The following is a 19,957-nucleotide window of genomic DNA, read 5'->3' as shown; positions in this document are numbered from 1 at the left end:
TCAATTCCTAACACTACAGAGGTATTTGAGCAGGATGCCATGTCTCCTTTCTATGCCTCTTTTTAGGCTTAGACTCATTTTCTTATTATAACACACTCTGTGTTCTTCACAAATCAGTTCATCTTGCTGCAATGAGGAAAGGGTTTTTAAAATAAGTTGTGTTGTTAATAAAGAGTAAAAGAATAAGGTTGGTATAACATAACCAATAGAAATCCCAGAGTGACCTCTGATCTCTGAGTGACACACACAAACATTTATAGGACCGTTTATTATATTATTATAACCCAAATGTGCAGCATCAATGCAGAATTGGCTTGATTACAAACAGCTGTTTTTCACCTCTTACAACAAGTAACAGCATATGTAGACCGTAGAGAGTGAAGAGAAGAGGGATGGAATGACTAAAATGTACCTAACCTACCAGCAATATTTCAAACATGCACTCTCAGAGTATCCTGCACAGTTATAGAATAATGACAAACAATTTGCACATGGTATGAATTTATTTAAAAAAACAAAACAAAAAAACCCAACAAGGATTAAATGTGTTGATTCATTAACTGATCTAAAATGTATTCTTGTACAAGTACAAGTAGTAGTATCAGATGCATCAACTTTTGCAGACAGAAAGTTACACATCACTCAAATATCTTGAATTGTAGTAGATAAACTAGGGGCTAGATTTTTGCTCATTCATGTAATATGAGCAGAGATTAGAGGTGTCTTAACTGAGGCTTAGATCTATTTATGTAGTGTTATATTATTATATCACATCTCACCTTAAAGGATATTACCATATATTTCCAGCAGATGGCGATCTTAATCTTTGGTTGATTAAATACACAACTTTAGTAACAAAAATATGTTGTTTTTTTTACCATGTGAATTATATTGCAAAGTGAAAATTATACTCCTCTAAAAGTCAGTTGATTTTGTGAAGTATGGAAATTTGTGACTACACACACATGCGGTCACTAAACCATTAAAAAATGCATTTGTTTTTTTAGCCGCTACCTTGTGCAACAGAATATTGTCCTTATATTGCTGTTAGACATATTAGTGATAGGTTTGTCTATATTTATACACAACATGTTATATTCTCTGAAAAGCACCTTTATTCTTTATGCTCATAACTTTGGGAAAACAGGAACATATTATTCTTTTCTCTTGAACACCTGAAGACAAACCACATCTTCACACGTCAGCTCCTGTGTGTAGAGAGGAAGTGATTCTGTTAATATTATTAATAAGAGGGATAATCACTGAATTTACAGTGTTAAAACTGATCATACAGTACATGGCAGTCACATAATGATCCTGCACATTTCTATTTTATCTATTAACTCAAATTCTGGTTCAAATCTTTCACAAAAACTCAAAAGTACTGTGAACCCACCAAGTAGAGTTTGTCCCCTTCAATCCAGTGTTTCCAGCCACGGTTGGCCTTCTCTCCTTTCTGGGTGCACACCAGCTTGTCCCCCTCCCAGGTCACCAGACTCTACAATACAACATATAGTACATTCATTAAACAATATACTTCATTTATAACTCGGTATGTATTTTTTATTAGCCCCTTAAACTGCTTGTTCTCACCTATTTCATGACTGCTTTTATCTCTCATCAGCTCCCTTTTTCCTACATATTAATGTGTCATTACTGCAGCTGTGAATGAAATCAGCTCTTAGTGTAAACTAATCATATGTGCTCTTTTTGTTCAAACAAAAATTATCAGTAAGAGTACAGTACTTGTCATCTCCCCCATTGCTTGATCAAACATTGGCTCAGATCCCCAGGCGGTAGCCTGATAGTTAATTATTTTGTACAAGTACTTTATGAGAATAGCTTTCGCTAGGTGGAGGTGAGTCTAATATTCACTCACCTTTTAGCTCTGTTTTTGTTCTCCACTGACTCATTAGCTCTTTAGCAGCTAAATGCTTCACTATATTCACCAGCTAGTCACTAACTTTGTCTGTCGTTTGGTGCTGGTCAGGTAGAGCACCATGGGTTTTTTTGAGTTTTTTTTTTTTTTACTGAAATCAGCTGCCTGTGGTTGAAAATGCTGCTATGCGAGTGGTGAGAGTGAACCAAAACAGTAAAGCTGTGGGCAGTAAAACCAAAACACTGAGCTGAAAAATGCTATCAAGTGCTGTAAAATTGAAGGGAGCTGGAGTCGGGCAATACTTCTTTGCGCATTCACATGTTTCACATAGTAGAAGACAAGTATCCATTGTTAACATAAAAATATTGATTAGGCAAGAGGTTCTTTAATTTCTGACCATCTACACAATACTGTTAGTTGCTTTAGTCAGTTTTTAGCATTAATGTGAGAGACACACACACCTACACACAAACTGCTGTCATAACCATATTTAAATACTCTTTTTCCATTGTTACAAGCAACAAGAAAAATGGGAAATGTTGACTCATCAGACAAACTATTAGTGCTCTTGCCACTTCTTGGACTCCATATAATTGAGGTCTAGTCTACTACCTTGATGTTTCTGTTGTCTAGTCCCTTGGTGTACTCATCAAACTCCACCCCTACAGTGAAAGAGAGCTCATAATTCCTGAAGGTGCTCAGTGTTTTGAACTCAAACTTGTCTCCATCTTGGACAACCACTTTGGTCTGAGATAGGGAGATTGCGATTTTCCGTGTTGCAAAGTCAATATCTGGGGAAAGAAACAGAAAGACTTGATTATACAATGTTTTCAGAACAGTCGGGTCAGAGTGCATAAATAATATTTTAACAGGTATTGATAATTTAATGTGGAGAGATCCACTGATTTCTATGTTTAGTCTTGGAGTATACTTTTTTTCTGGAAATTTTTGTCCATGACTGAAAAATTATGTGGTTGACTATAACATGATTTCAAAATCAGAATCATTTTTGTATTTGTGATGATGGTTGTTGAAAACTCAATAATCTGCGGTAAAATTGGTGCTTTTATGAATCAATTTTTGCTTTAGCTTGAAAGCAGACAAACAGTAACAGAATGACAGGAACACTTTTAACAGAAAGATTAAGAGAGCATGAAATTGGATGATTTTTTTTTTTTACTCGTGCAGCTTGTCCAACACATCTCTTCACAACGTAACATTATGAACACATAACTAAGACATCAAAGTCAAAAATTAAACCCACTCAAATAAAATATTTCTTACTCAGTGTTTTCAAATAATCCTCAAATTTGTCATTAGTTTCCAGTATCCATTTCCCACTGAAGTCTGCAGGCATGGTGGCAGCTGGTGACACTGTGGTCTGTAGACTTTAGACAGTGTAAGGAGGGGGAAGGTGCAGGGTGTCCTCCTGCTCTTATATGAGTCAGGGGGCATGAGGGCGGAGAACTATTGATAAGTGAGTTTATAGGTTAAAGGGGATTGGCAGGGGCAGTTGTTTTGGAGGGGGAGGGAACGGACTCAACCTTTTCTTTCAGTCTTTGCACGGTCATCGGGGGAGGTTACTAAGGGCATAAGTGCACATGCCCACACCCACACACACACACACACTCATGCACGTACACGCAACACCGTTCACTCTTTCTCTCACATGCATCTATACACACAGACACATGCAGAAACTATAGTGCCTGTGTGAACTTTGCCATGATGGTCAGTGTACAATGTACAGACAGGGGAAGCTATTTTGTAACATCTACCAGCACAGTCTGCTCTGTTTGATTTCTTCTGTGGCAAACTCAAATATTAAACCCGAATAAACTAAACCTCAACGAAACTTGAAGGTTAATAAAGTTCAACTCGTCTTGTAGTAAAAATACAAACAAATTGATATGTAATTTCTCAATTTTGTGTTCTAAATAAATGTTAAAGACAGATAAGTGAATTAAAGATTCCTTCCAGACATGTTTAAAGACATATAAATGATTTGACATATAAATTGACAAATCTAAAATCTATAAAGATGCAAATATTTTTAGTTTAAAGTTAGAGATTTTCATCATATCCAACCCAGTTTTATTATGCTATTTATCACTAGCATTTCCTCTGCTATAGCCATTAAATGTGCTTTCACTCATTAGTTAAATCTCTATATAGTAGTTTGCATTGTCCCTGGCAAGGTTCACCATACCCACACTGGATTTAAATGGCATGCACATGCACAAGGGATTCACAGAACCCTTGTTTCTGTTCAGAACACATTTCCTGCCCCCGGTGATCAATACATGGGTCATTTCTGATGGAACTGTGCAAGTTGTATTACTGACTTGTATCACTGAAACATTCTTGTGAAAGCGTTATCACCAGTAAAGTGGACACTGGATACAAGATGTCTCCTCCTTCACTTAAAAGTCCATTCAGTATGTGCACTTCACATTTCCACATTACATTTGTTTTCATATTGGACCACGACTGGCTTGCAAAATTGTTGCAATGTCACAAACACTAAATAACTTGGAGGTACATGCCTTAAACCCAGATTTAAGGTGAGCACAGAGAAACTTCCCCCCTCCCTACTGTATATGAATATGAAAACAGCCTTGTAGTGTCAAATTCTACACATACATCATTCTGAACGGTGAAGGTTAGGCAGCACCAATGAGCAAAACACATATTTGAGCAGACTTGAAAATTAAGCAATGACTGAAAGATTCTTGAGCGTGTTGAGCTGTTCGTCTGTTGATAGTCCATTTGATTGAGAATAAATGCAAATGCTGATTTTACTCTGGCGTCACACTCTGTTTCGGCCCCTTCCTGAGAGCATAATTTTTTGGACCAGCCAAAGCGAGAGCAGGGAGAGATCAATAACAACCCCCTGGGGAACCATAAATAAACAGAGCCTGCAGGTAGACGCTGGGATGGTGGCAGGGAGTGAATGCACAAGAAGCAGCAGGAGGTAGAAAAGCAAGGCGAGCAGCAGCAGCAGCAGCAAAGAATGAGCAAGTGAGTTGGACTGCTTCTATAGACTGCCCAATTGGTGATGGCAATGCACAAAGTGAGCCGACAGATTAGCTGATTCGGAGCACAGCGTGGCTCGAGTTCTCTGGCTGAAGCTCCGCGGGCTTCTCTTCACTCACTCTAATTCTCAAGTAGAGAGGCCCTCAAAGGCCTTGTGCATGTCTGGAGAAGCATTTTCAGATAAAAGGAACTTCTAACAGTAAGTCTATTGGCCTGTGAAATATCAATTAGTTTCAATGGTCTGTCTGGTTGTATGATAGGATGCTGACCTGCCATACAAAACATTCACTTTTCCAGTGAGTCTGTTCAACAAAATGCAGATACAGTATATAGTTTAACTACTCAGGAAAAGACAAATGACATTATTGAGCACTGTTTCCTTTATTGATTGATTCATTTTACTATCAATGGCACAGTCCCAAAGGAGTGGGAGGGATATATATACACACACACACATTGTATCTGATATCTAAGCATCAGTAGCAAAGATGTTTACAGCCCTCAACCACACTCTTCATCCTTTTCCTTTCTGTATATCAATCCACATTTAGAGAACTTAGAAGAGATGAACTGTTTAACTTTCTGTTCTCTTCACTGCATCCATAACCTTCCTCCCACCCGGACTCTCAGTGTGGCTCACCATCATTAGATCAGCTACACCTAGCAGTATGCAATGCCTCCAACACATCTAAACATGTTAATCAAAGGAGCACCCACCCTGAGACAGATACACAGTGTTACATTTTGGGATATAACGTAATAGAAACGCTGCCACGCCCCTTTGAATTGGCTTTGGCAGAGAAGGCAACCGTCCTGATGGATGTACAGTAAATCTGTGTTTGGTGAAAATAACATTTATAATAGAAAAGCATGTGGGTAGATGCACAGATGTAGGGATTTGTCTGGTGTCTCTCTGTGAGCCAGTGTCAGCTGGGGTAACCGTCTCGTTCAACAAGAGGCAGCTTAGGACTTCTTGAAGACCTGCTTGGAAACAGCTCCTGCAGCTCTCAGCTCCTGCAAACAAAATACAATTTGAAGTTTTTAGATTACTCAAGAAAGAAACAGGAATGACCAAGAGGTGAATGGCAACTATACAATATATTGTACATTTTTAATTGATTCTATATGTTAACAGAATTAAAGAGAATCATTTTCATTATTGATCGATCATAAGCCCTGCTCCTTTCCCTCAATGCTGCGATCACGGCTGAGTTAAGATGACCTGAAAACAATCTTGTTGACTAAAGACTTAGCAACAGTAACTATGGGCAGGGCGGGCTGAGGATGGATCAAGGATGCACAAACATTGAATGAGCAGTCCTCCAAATAATTCAGGACATTCTTAATCATTTCGAATCTAGTTCTACAGTTTGTTGTTCTCCTGAGTAAACCACGAATCTACAAATTATAAACTTTTCATGGCCATGTTTTCAGATTTGTGACAATATATATTACAGATGATCCAATGGGTTGTAAAATGCGTTATTTAGCTTAAGAAGTAGGACAATTTCCTCAGTGCACAAAGGAAAACTGAAATATTCAAAAGCACCAACATTGGAGATGCATGGTTTTCACTGGACAATCGCCTTGCAATACATTTTTTGCCACCAGAGGCCACTGCTGCTCTACATTCAAACGCTCCACTGGCTCTGGGGAACTTCTTACTAATAACCAATTTCATGGCTGCTGATTGAAAACATCTGTTGGCATCACTTAAACCAAATAATTTGGCAGATTATTTTTGCTTCGCTTTGATAGCAGTAATCACACAGAGGGAAATCTGATAATGCTGAGCTAATGAAAATGGTAATGGGCTAGTCATTACTTTAAAGTCTTTTCAGATGCTAATGCTTTCATTACAGGCCACACTGGGCCACACTATGAATTTCACAGTGGAGATGTAAAAAAAAAAAAAAAAAAAAAAAAGTTATTGAAGTCCCTCTAACAGAAATTAGATTCGGAAAGTCAAGATAATAACATGGCTGAGGCTGATGTTGATATGCACTGGATGACTGGAAGTCTCAGTTCACGATGACAGAGAGAAAATGCCAAATAAATGAGTTGCAGAAAATTAACGGCTTTTCATTTCACAATATATAAATAACTTTTTATCTCGCATCGTCCATCAGTCTCTCCGTTTGATCTGGAGGGAACTCTTGAGGATCAAAATATGTGTTTCCCTTTGAAACTGTACCTTTAGAAGCTGTTCCTTATGTGGAAACAATAGGATTTATTTGCCTGTAAATGAGTTACACCCATATACATGTAACGTACTTATCCTGTGTGCATGTGTGCCTCACAGAGCTGAATGTTACCTCTGCTGGAGCTGGTGGGCTAATTCACACTAGAGTCACACATATGCAGCGCACATATAGAGCTGAGAGGCATTTTTTGGATATGGGTCAAAGTGTCCAAATTGCGTACATTAATATTCATGGCAGGAACTGATGTTTTCTTACCAGATGAAGCTCATCTCCGTCCACCCAGTGGGTCCAGCCTCTTCCTTCAATCTCTCCCTTCTGCACACACACCAGCTTGTCTCCCTCCCAGGTGATGGTGGTCTGGGGGTCACAGGTCAGGGAGAGAAACATGAATGTTATTATAACACATTATACATTTATTTAATGCTATGGATGGATGTTTCCTATCATATCTCATAGATTTAAATGTATGTAATATACTGAGTTGAGAGGCTCAGTCCTCCTACACCCCTCTTAAAAATAATTAAAATAATTTCCGATAAAATCAGCACATACGGACGCATGTGACCTTCTCTCTCAGCCACTCTTTAAACAGCTTATAGCTTATCTATAATCAGCCTATCAGCATACAAAAAAAGGTTTTGTCTGGGGGAACAACAGATAATCTTTGATCCTATTCAGTATTCAGTGACAATCTGATTAAATAAATTTGACTGATTTCTTATTGCAACACTACAGTTCTTTTCCTGCAGGATCTGACACATCTGTCTTCATTAAATAACACCTACCTGTATAATCAAATCAGTTATTCCATAGACAAGGCTGTGAAAAAGTTTGAGGAAAGTTTTGTAAGTAGGTAGGTGTGAAGTTTGGTATAAAATGGCTGCATGACACCACACCATATGCTCATTACAGTCTGGAGGTATGCCACCAAGAAGTTTATACACACCAGGTTTTGCACCCACGGAAGATGTGTTAATGCCACAGGTGCCCACTCTCTCTGGATTGTAATGTAAGTGTAGTATCTAAGTGGTTTAACAGGTTTTTCAAATGGGTAAAAAATTGCATTGCAGCATATATACATTCATAAAACCTCCCGTTGGTCCGAATTGCTCACCATGCATTTCCTGTCATCCACCCCAGACAGATCCTCCTCAAACTCTTTGCCCACATAGAAGTCCATGTTGTAGTTTTTGAAAGTGCTGAGGGTCTTGATGATTATGTGGTCCCCATCGTGAACGATGTCCTTGTCGGGCTTCAACAAGGTGGCGATTTTCCTGATGGCAACGTTCACATCTGTGACAGGTCCCAGAGGAAAGATGGAAACATGAATAAGAAGAAGAGGACAGTGAGGAGTTGGGAATTTTAGAGCAGTTTCATACACATAAATATATGTCCAGTTTTTAGTTAGATGCATCTGTACTTATACAAGTTTGATGACTTAAAAAAACAGTCTGGTATTCCTAACAATAACTAGTCTATAGTTATATATAGTATAGTAATTTCCATTTCCCTCATTATGGTGGAAAAACCATATGAGATACTATGAACTGTATAATACCAGATGACTTCATGTACCACTGGTGGAATATTGCTTCTTTATGATTACTGGAGCATTATTTCCATTGTTTCATGATATCAAAACTATTATCAAAATCTTGATCACTTTTGATATTTGTAATCTAAATCAGACATTTTCACCTTCTTCTTAAAAATATCCAACAAACTCACCGAGAGCCTTCAGGTACTCCTCGAAGTTATCATTGGAAATCATTTTCCAATATCCATTCAGATCAACGGGCATCTTGGCTGTTTCTTTGCTGGTGTTCCTACTTCCAGTGGATGAGGAGGTCCGCTGTGGATGGCTACTTGTGTCCGAGTGCAGAACCTGCCGTAAAAAGCCCCAATTTTAACCGAACTCGCTTTAATCCGATTACTTGCCGGGTTTCACTGCCTCCCACCTCGCTCACTCCATCCACCCTGTGTAACCCCACAATCCGCACCACGCTTTCCCTACACATTGTATACTGGGAACACATGGCCTGCATACATACAATACACTTGTGTGCTTTATCTTGCAGAATGCTTACTCTGCCTATGTGGGATTAGGATGAATATACTTCCTTTATTAATGGACAAGGCGCACTTCTATGTAATTCCACGTGTGGCAGATTTGGCCTGTTGCTCCTGTTGTATAAGATGAGGCCTTTTTTCAATTAACTTATATCATGGGGTGTATATCATCATGCAGAACCAACATCAGCCTAATGGAATAAAACTCGCACAGAGATCTATTAAGGCATTGATCAGGCTGTGAATCAGGCTGAATGAAGAACACAGTGTGAGTAATATTCACGGTATAAAAGCAGAATCACCTGAGCTGAAAATGATCTCACAGCCAGGAACAATTAAATGTTGCACAATAGGCCTGCCACATCTTTTGTCTTGCCTAAATAACTCAATTAATTTGATCATCTCTCTTTCGGGCCAGCTGCAGCCAACACACTGTCTAAATCCTTTCTGACTGGAGCGCAGACAAAGACGCACGCACACACACACACACACACACACACACACACACACACACACACACACACACACACACACACACACACACACACACACCAATCTTTCAAAGGATGCCAGTCAGTATCACAGTGGCGCTTTCAGCCATTGGCCTCAGTGAGAAAACACCTCCTGTAGCTGAGCAACTGTCAGGATTACTTTAAATCCTTTGGTGGAAAAAAAAACATACAGGCCTCGCAGACACACAGTGTGGATGATAATGGGGGGAACTGAATAGATCCGGAATGAAATGCTGCTGGGAGGCTGTTAGAGTGCAGAGATCCTCCCGATGATCTTCGTATGAGAGGAAATTAAAAACAGGAATTCAGGCCCTGGTCAAGGCCATCGCTACTGTACCTGTGGGGGTCATATCCTCTGTGTTTTTTCAGAGAATTTGAGGGGTTTTAGTAACCTGGTACTGAGGCCCCCCAAGGCTTCATGTGGTTGAATAAAATATTGACATGGAAATCCGTGCGCATGGATTAATAAACCGAGCGCACTGGTTGGCAAACTGTGCGCACGGATTAATCTTCTGCTCTGGTCCGTCCTGCTCTTTGTGATCACCTATGCTGTGTTTTAATGCAGCCGAATTCACGCTTCAGTTGTCCTCATTTACATATTTTCGTCTTTCTGTTGTCAGATAGTGAGTGATAATGAAATTTGATGGCGGCTCATACATGCTGGGCTATGTTTACCAGCAGTCATACCAAGCTGCTGCTGCAGATAAAATCAGTTTATGATCACAACACAGCTGCTGTTATTGACAGCAGCTGGATTTCCATGTCAATGTTTTTTTCTACCACATGTAACCTGGGGAAATTACATTTTAACAATTGGAAAATATCCAATATAATATAATCCCGGTAGCCTAGAGGTTAATATATAACTGCAAAGTCTCTGCTTCAGTTTACTTAAATACACATAAAGGTAAAACCCTAAATGTCTTCATTAATATTTGCTGCTTTAACTACATTTCACAACTGCTTTTATGACAAGATTTCTCCTTTGGGAGTGCTTTTTGACCTTTTTTTTGGTCTGCTTTCTGAAAAGATTTGATCAATTGTTTGTTCATAAGATTCAATTTTGTATTGCCTTAGTTCTTATACTCAATGTCAGACATCGTATGATTGTCTGTCTGTCTTGATAAAGGACTGTGAAAACACCAGGGACAATGGTGAAAATAAGTCCAAGACTTTATCATTCAACCCCTGACAAAGTCTGATATGTTGTATTTCTTGATATTATAATATCAATAAACCAAAGCCAAATATTTTGAGTCTGGCTATGGCTCTGGTTTGTGATTTTATACAAGCAAGGAAAAAATACCAGTCAGACAAAAACGCTCCAAATATACAGGATTTTATTTCCATTCATCAGTGATGTGCAATGTGAAAAACTACATAGGATGGTAAACTTTCAAGAGACACATGTTCATTCATCTCAGACTGGCATAATGATGAGGCTCAGGATCTGCAACATGTCCTTGATTCAAAACATACCACAGAACTGTGCTGATGTCTCCTGCTTAAAACAAAACACATTTAAACCAAACATGAGTTTCTTTGCAGATGTTTGCATCTGTATCGCACTGCAGTCCAGTGGAAGTAAACAGAGCTTCCAGTCATTGTAGAGAAGCACTGATCTGTGACTGAATTTCCACTTTAAGGGTTTCCATATTCAGCTGAATGCTGCAGCAGTCTGTCTGTCAGTCATCCAGACTCTTGGCTGGCTGTTGTGCCTGCTTGGTGAGCGGCCTCAGCACAACGCCTTTATTCTTCCTCTCGCTGTCCTCGGTGTAGAGGTTGTGCTGTTGAATATATTCTATCACAGAGTCTGGGATCAGGTATTTCACGCTCAGTCCCCGTCTCAGAGCCCGCCGCACCTCTGTGGCGCTCGTCTCATTCCTCACCCATTCCTTCACCTGATGAATGTTTTCTCTGTGGCGTGAAAGGGCGTCCGACTCATGTACGGCCCGCTCTGGCTGCAGACCCCCTCGACTGACGCAGACGAGGCCGAAATGCCCGGCCACCTCCTCCACGTGGTCATCCAGCCACAGGCCAGGGATCTTGAAGGTGTCGAGGAAATCTGCTCCACACAGGAGCTTCAGCTGGGGAGCCGGGCCTGAGAGAAGATGTGGTTTAATAGTCAGGCTTTATTCTAATATTTTTGAGAAAAGCATCAAAATACATATGAATAAGAGGCTACATGTAAATATGTTGTGATGTCGGATCTTTTGAAGCTGAGAGAAGTATTGATATGCAGCGAGGGGCCGGAGCTACAGCTCGACATGATCTGATTTATTCTGAATATGAAAAATGTCCCATGAATAATATTTCTATTTGAGTTAGTTTATGATACCTGTTGATATAAATGCATCATAAAAATAACAAACAACTTGTCACAACCCTGAGTCCTTGTTATCATCAAAATGTATTCACAAATGACACACATACACAATTTTCACATTTCTAGTGTTTCCTTCTCCACCAGACTCAAAATATGTTACCCAAAAATAATCATTCAGTCACTAGACTGTCCACTCCATCCTTGATATTTCAGTCTTCATTCTGTGCTTGTTTTCAGAGCAATTATGATGGCAAAGAGTGACATAATCCTCAAGTGGAGCTAGTTTTGAATACATGGAAACAGTCCAGTGGGCGTTTGCCAGCTGGCTAGTCCACAATCAAGCTTAAAAAAATAGGAATGCAATAAAAGTACACACACTGCCTACATGACTGAACTGTCTCCTCGGAGGAAGCCTTGACTTTTGAAGAGCAAATACAAAAGTGGAGGCAGTGGTGATGTGAATGGCAATGAAAAAGAATGAGTCTGGACGTGGCAAATAACAGAACATGACTAAAACTGACTTATTATTTCTAGAAATCACACCATTTAGATATTCATCGTGCTGAAGGCTAAAGCAAAGCATAACATCGCTGATTACTCGAGCTGTTCAACATCCATATGGCTCTACATTAAATGAGCTGAAAAGGACAAAACTAACGAACAAACACAGGCATTTTTTTTTCTTCAACATGTCAATCATTGCAAACAAAATTCAGATTGTATCCACTTGATCTCAGTGAAGTGTTGTGCAGTGTTGTAAAGCAGCAAACAGGTATCCCTGTAACTGATTTTGCTAAATCATAGATAATCCATGACAATGTTCCTGAATTCTGATTGGCTATCTTCTAGTTATGCAACAACCGTCATGCTCACAAATGTTATAGCTATGCATTTGTGAGTTCATCCGTCCTATGAGGGCACACAAACACACACACACACACAAGGTCTTAAAAGTTGCCTATTAAAACTATCCCTAATACTCCTTAACCACCGTTAGTCAGGACCACTGAGCACTATTAGGCTTCGACTTTGCACGTGTTAAGAACAGGCACATTATATAGGATTGATGCAAATCCTTGACCCTCACTCTGTTAGGAGGCTTGTTAAAGATGTGACAAAGCAATATGCTGAAGAAAAGACTTTACCAAGAACTGTGTGTTTTATATAGTTACAATGTCATCATTATACAGGCGCTAATCTCAAAAGAGTCTACAGCCATGTATTTATGTGAGGCTACATTTACACACAGCAAATGACAACGCTAACATTCTGATGTTGTTTACCATTTGCTAATTAGCACTAAACAGTACAGCACAGCTGAGGCTGATGACAATGTTATTAATCTTGCAGGTAATTTGGTCATAAAAGTATTCTACAAATTGAAATTTTGACCTGATGATGATGATAGATGAAAAGTAAAACTGGTGACAGGGTGAGTTTGTGTGCATGAAATTTCATGGAAATCCATCAAATGTGGAGACAGAAACCGGCTGCTGGTGCTACAGGAAAAGTGTAGCGATCTCCAAACTCATTAGGATTTATCCTCCAGGAGAACACGAATGTCTGTAGAAAATGTTGATAGTAATCCATCCAGTAGTTGTTGAAATATTTCAGTCTGGACCAAAGCGGTAGACCAAGCAACAGAACAACATTACCTTCCCTCCAGCTACGCCACTAGCCTGGCCAAAAATGTAATTAATGTCTATGTCTTAAATTTCTAACCACGCTGGAACACAAAACGCAAGGAAGAATTAATTCACGGCGGATATTAAAACCAAATACTAAGGCCTGAAAAAAGTCAGGGGTCAAGGAGTTTCTCAGCTTATCGTAAGTTCCCAAGAGTGAGAAGTTCTTACTTGAGAGGAGAGTGGAGTTCCCACCGGAGTTGCTGTGAGTTCCTGTGCTGTGCTCATACTCCTTTAGAATACGCCCATAATGATACCTGTCCAAATACCAAAGGTGTGAGAGAAGAAAGAGAGTTTATTCCTTAAATGTTATATATGGTAATACACAGAAATATCCTTTCTCATTCTGATCTTCAGGATTTCTCACTTTATCTTCAGTTATTATCAGTAGCTGGTTGTTTAATTGCATTTACTCAGAAATACTACTTTTTTAAGTACTCATTCATTATTTAACTTGCTCGATTCATATGCTTAAGCCAACAGCATTTTGTGATTAAAACACAATGCCAATAATTCCTCATCAAACTGAAGTGACTTAGACAAAAAGACAGAGAAGAAAGCATGAGTTACAGAGGAACTTAGAAAAAAAGATGAATGAAAAACTTTACTGTTATGAAGTAAAGCCTCTTAAAGGTGTTCTACTAGATTTGTGTGTGTGTGTGTGTGTGTTTGTGTGTTGGGGAGTGAGATGACGTGTGACGTAGCCTGCTCACAGCCTCAGGACAACAGGCCACTTCATGCCTTGATCAGTACCCGTGTTGCGCAAACACGGCTTAGAGACAACCAGCTGTGGGGGGTGGGGGTGGGGGTGGGGGGGGACACTCATAAGGGGATTTGTGTGTGAAATGGGGAGCAGGGAAGGAGGAGAGTGAATAATAAAGTGGAAGAATGATGCAAGTGGGAGAGACCCTTTTAAAATGTGCCCAAATCTTTTAGCATTTATGACTTACTATTTCACAACACACAGTATGGGGTGCAAATAGCGTATTTCTGTACAGTAAACTCAATACTCCGATATTCTTTCACATTCACATCACAGCTCCTCTGCCTGCCTCTCATCACCCATATTTATGTCCCGGACAACCTTTTACGACTACATCTCTCCCACTCGGCCAGTGAATTAAGCAGCCCGTGCCCCCAATTTCACCCCATGAAAAACCCAGACCTGACATCAGTCAAGTCTGGCAGCCCCGAAAAGACCACAACCTCGTAATTTAGGCTCAGGGAACATGGCAACACTGTGTTACACAAACAGTCGAGGTTGGCTTGATGCAGGACTGGCAGGAGCAGCGTAGAAGAGTACATCCCAGTGAATTGTACTGGTAAAACTACAAAAAAATTGGTTTTATATCCTCTTAAGTATGAAGGTGACGAGAAGAACCATAAAGAAGGCAATGAGTTACGCTGCAGTGGCCCTGTTGTTAGACTTAAAGAAATTTTTATCTTCCAGTACATTAAAAGATTGTCATTGACGGGGACAGTTTTGGTTATAGCAATTCAAGTTTCAGCTGCTGTTGAAATGGCAAGAGAAAGCCTTTATGTGTAACGCACAGTTACTCACAGCTCAGTAAAAAGAAATGAAGAAATGACTTTCTACAGTATATTACACTTTATATTAAGGTTGGAATCCATTTACTGGCTGCACATGAAAATTTAATCTCACAGTATCTGGTCACACAAAGCAAAAGCCTTTATTCAGTGAAATTTGATAAAAAGTAAATCTCCTCTCTGATTAATCACTGGAGTGCTGTGAATTATGGATGGACGAGGAATTACTGACTACAGTTATTATAAGCAACTTGTGTAATAGTGGATGTCATCATCAGTTGAGGTGCGTCGACAATAGATGACAGCAAAGGTTAAATTAATCCTACACTTTAATGCATGTTCTAGTAGTAGTAACCTCTTACAAACAAAACAGTTATAACTGTTTAACAACTGTTGCTGTTTTGTACCTCATAGTGACCACCGTCTCCGTCCAGTCTGGCTGCTGGCTCTCCCATTCGTCAACCGTGACCCAGTTGGAGCTCTGCAGCGCCAGCTTTGCCATAGCAATTCGGTGCTTAGCCAGTACCAGGCCTTGCTTTCCATAGCCGTCACTCACTGGAGACACGATGCCACCCACCACCTGGTACAGGCCTGAAGGGAGAGGAGATTAATACAGTTTTTCTGGGTCACGACAGCCAATACAGAATTGGAATATAAAGCAGCAGATACAGTGATCTCTAAGAGATAGTGATGTTAATACCATTAGTGCTTTGTCAGCTCTCAAATTGGAGAAGTGCTGCAAATGCTAAAATTGATCTTTTTAATATGGGGAAATGAAAGTGCTTGATAATGACATGAAGTTATCAAACTATGACATAACTTGTGGCTTATCGTTTAATTGATATTTAAGATTTTAGAAACTACTTTCAACTAATATTTTGAAAATTTCAGTTTTCCAATCCAGTAGCACATTGTGCTAATCATAGTGTTAAAAAGGGTAAATAACAGATTGATTTGCAACTGCAGCACAGACATTCATAACAGAAGGATGAAAACAGTTAATGTATGCAGCTTACAGTATTTTCTAATGGTTACACTCAAACTATTCAGCTGATTCCTTATAGGTAAGGGGTCAAAGGGAACCATAAGAGCCTTATTTATGTTCCTGCCCACTGAAATGCTGCAGTGTGCATATACTCATAAAGCATCTTAGAATGAAGGAGCTGATTCATGACCAGTATAACACATTAAAACCATGTGACCAGGCTGGTATTCTTATTCTGATCAGCTTTAGGATGTAAATGGGCCTGAATTTATATAAGGAGACTGTGTCTGCTGACACTGCTGTTACATGGACTGTGTGGCAGCACATGTCAAGACACACAGCCGAGCCAAGGGTGACTGAGTTTTTTCTAAACCAGAAGAAAATAACACGGAGTTCATTGTAGGTCTCTGCAGCATCAGAAAGTTTAGCATGTTTGTACATTTGCAAACTTCAGAAAAAGTGAATGTTTCCTTTCTTTGTTATTCTTGTTTGTGACAATAATCCTGTCATAGACTAGAGTGCTTTAATCTGCGATAATTGATTTTTTTACCACTGGGGGGCAGAGGACTGATCTGAAAAACAAAGCCCTGATATGTATTATAAAATTGTAATGGCTAATGTGTTAGCAAGGAAATTCCTACTTTTCACATCCAGAAGACCAGAAGAAAACTAGTATTAATTTGGAGTTAAAGTAATATTCAATCTCCTTTTAGCTCCGTCTTATAATATAATACCTACATCTTTAGCTCGCTGGTTGTTAAGACTTTTTTCACCAGCTACTGTAGTTGCCACCTTTGTCTGTCATGTGGTGCCAGGCAGGTGATGTACAGTAGGTTGGAAAGAGGTTGTTTGCTGAAAACAGTTGCCTGCTGTTGCTGAAAATTAGGTTGATAAGAACATGTGAACTATGCAGTAAATTTTTGGCCCGTAAAATAAAAGAGTCTAAAAGAGTCTGCAAACGTCTTCAGAGCCGCAGAGTTGGATTATAATTCTCTGTAGCTTCATCACTGTGAGAATCCTATTTCAAGATATACATTTGATCCACTGCATATATAATTGAGGAGCTTTATTTGACATCATCTTATCAGAACTTTTACAGGAACTGCTTCGACCCTGAAGGTTACTTGTGGAGTCAAATAATGCATGCAAAACAGCACACATTTAAAAAGCAAATGCACATCTTTAGCACGCCACCTTTTTCATTTCATTTAGCCCTAAACCTAATTTTAAACTTTGGATCTGACCTGTGCTGTGCATGTGGTCTCTGGCCAGTTCAAACAGCCTCATGTGCTGGTTGGTGATGGGATTAAAGGAGCCACAGGCCAACAAGACTAGTGGAACCCGACGGATGGCCATCCTAGTTTAACCCCAACACCGCAGTCAAAGAACCTTGGAGAAAAGGAAAGGGAGAAGTCATTAACTGTATTTATTGTCGGAGTCAGATGACGGGGCACAAAGCTGACAGCACTGAAGGAAGAGTTCTCCTCTTGAGTACTTTATATGAATATAGCTGAAAATCAGTTTGTAATCATAATTACCTGGAGCCATGTTGTAACATTTTGCAGAGGTTTGCTTATTTGTCATTTGTTGGGAGTTTTTATCCCAAAGCAGTTCACACAACTTTAGTATAGGTGACCCCAGTGAGAGCCAAACCCATAACATATACATTCCTGCCCATTTATCATGAGGACAACCAGCGTACCTAAATACTGGCAAGAATAAATGTGTTGGCATTTTGCTGGAGTCAGACACTGGAGGAGGGGAGGAACTGCAGTGGCATTTTGTTTTAATGGGTATATGTGTGTGTAGATGGCCTAGAGAGAAATTAACACCAGACACATCATCATCTAATGGTACACATTAGTTGGAGAGATGGTTGCCTCAACCAGCCACTCTAACAGGTGTCACTTTAAACTTCTAGTTGGTTAGTTAGTTACTAGGTTAGTTGAACAGTTTCCCTTGTTTATGACTAATCCAAGGATTTCCTACAGATTTTGTATGTTGGCCTTTGCTCACCTTCTCTGTCAGGCTAAAACTAAAAGTACTGCATTAAAAAAAATCCTTCAGGCTATTGTGTGTGCACAGATAACAAGTAAATGACAATGGCTGCAATGAAATAAGTGGCATCAATATCTTGGATAAGACAATAAACATCAAGACTGAGATTTCTCAATAGGCTGCCCGCTATGAGGTCAACTGACTGAGATGTCTTTCACTATGAAGCACAGATATTAGGTCTGGGATTAAATAAATAGTCTCCAAATAATGTCCTAATGTCAGAAACAAATTATTACTTAACAAATTATTCATTCATAAAATGAGATGCCTCACCGAAAGGCCAATGTTGAAACTTTTTCCTATGTGGAAGCTTATTTATGCTACAATCTTCTTGGTTGTATTAACAGTACAAACATCTAAACTTTTCCCTCTTACAACCACCATCAGTTTTGTTCTCTATTCTTCACTCATTTCTACAATATTAACTGTAAAACGATGTATCTACATAATGCAGGTAACATCTCATTGTACTGAGCCAAGTTTTCAATATTGTTGCACTTGCACATTGCACATCCCAGTTTGTAGGAAGCAGGATAATTGCTGAAGGATGTGGGAGGCTGTGCAGACGACAGGTGCAGCGTCTGTGTGTCTTTTTATTGCTTGAGCCGACGAGACATTGAGTTGACGTCTTCTGACAGCTGTTAAACAGCGCAATTTAATTCAGAGGACAGCGTGACAATACCAACGACGTTCAGTAAACGTCAATAAATGTCTCCCTTGACATTGAGCAGGCAGCTAACATTACTTAGCTTGTCCGACCAAACTACGTCAAAGGGACGTTTACAGACTCGCATGAATCTGTAAAACTGAAAGGCAGTAACACTCAAAGGCTAATACAAAAATGTAAAATGCTTAAAAGTGAGAGTGATGAATAATTTGATTACCTTTTCTCTCATTGTTGCTACTTGGGTGCACGTGTCACACTTATTCCCCTCCCTGGATCTGAGGAGCTGCTGCTCGATGGTTCCGCAGAGAGAAAATCCGGCTGAAGTGCGACCCCTGGTGGAAGAAGATTGTCCTGAGCAAAGTGACGGAGCTCTCCATGGTACTGAAGCACACTGTACAATTAACTGCCTGGTCTTTCTTTTTTTGTTTTTTAAATGATAATTTTATTATTTTTATAATATCAACAGAACCCATATCAGCCTACATTAAGGCCTAACAACATAACAGCAACAACAACAAAAAATCAACTCAAAACTGTCTAGAAAAGTCATGCTCCACCCCATATATGTTGTCTTAGAAGACTTTAGCCTTAAGTCCCATCTGTCTATACCACATCGTGGCAGTAGGAGGAGAGTCCTTTATCCATTTCAACAGAATGCATTTTCTTGCCAAAAGTAGCAGTTTATCATAAGCTGACCTTTACAGCGGCACCTTATCAAACACCTACATGCTCCTGGTAACCTTTCATTCCATTGTTGTTAACTGCTTGTCAGATGAAAAGGAGAAGCTTTGTCAAACACTAATTGACTGTCTGTAGTGCAACCAGCAACTGGTTACAAAAAGGTTGTGCTGCAAATGGCTTTTCCAATAACTCTTCTTTGTCACAGACGAACAAGAATAATATTGAGAGAATGTGAAGGTTCAAGGAAGTCCTTTGGTGTTTTAGAGACCATTGGCATGTACCACTAGAAAATAGAACTAACTCTGC

General features: G+C 39.5%; 2 protein-coding genes across 2 annotated transcripts; both read right to left on the bottom strand.

The window, feature by feature from the left end:
- Positions 1–484: 484 nt before the first annotated feature.
- nmnat3 (nicotinamide nucleotide adenylyltransferase 3) lies at positions 485–19,292 on the bottom strand. The gene is made up of 13 exons (XM_044367507.1): positions 19,188–19,292; positions 17,490–17,634; positions 15,668–15,851; positions 13,884–13,969; positions 11,390–11,802; positions 8,848–9,004; positions 8,234–8,412; positions 7,375–7,476; positions 7,231–7,259; positions 3,164–3,267; positions 2,492–2,670; positions 1,397–1,498; positions 485–1,208 (listed from the first exon to the last, which is right to left on the bottom strand). The coding sequence occupies exons 2-13, from the start codon at positions 17,599–17,601 to the stop codon at positions 1,155–1,157; spliced, it is 1,701 nt and encodes a 566-aa protein (XP_044223442.1). The 5' UTR covers positions 17,602–17,634; positions 19,188–19,292; the 3' UTR covers positions 485–1,154.
- Positions 5,278–9,015, bottom strand: rbp1.1 (retinol binding protein 1, cellular, tandem duplicate 1). The gene is made up of 4 exons (XM_044367345.1): positions 8,848–9,015; positions 8,234–8,412; positions 7,375–7,476; positions 5,278–5,929 (listed from the first exon to the last, which is right to left on the bottom strand). Exons 1-4 carry the CDS (start codon positions 8,918–8,920, stop codon positions 5,879–5,881), a joined length of 405 nt encoding a protein of 134 aa, XP_044223280.1. The 5' UTR covers positions 8,921–9,015; the 3' UTR covers positions 5,278–5,878.
- Positions 19,293–19,957: the final 665 nt, after the last annotated feature.

This window comes from Thunnus albacares, chromosome 12, assembly GCF_914725855.1.
Source record: "Thunnus albacares chromosome 12, fThuAlb1.1, whole genome shotgun sequence".
In the NCBI taxonomy this organism is placed as follows: domain Eukaryota; kingdom Metazoa; phylum Chordata; class Actinopteri; order Scombriformes; family Scombridae; genus Thunnus; species Thunnus albacares.
This window is presented reverse-complemented; position numbering and strand designations above follow the sequence as displayed.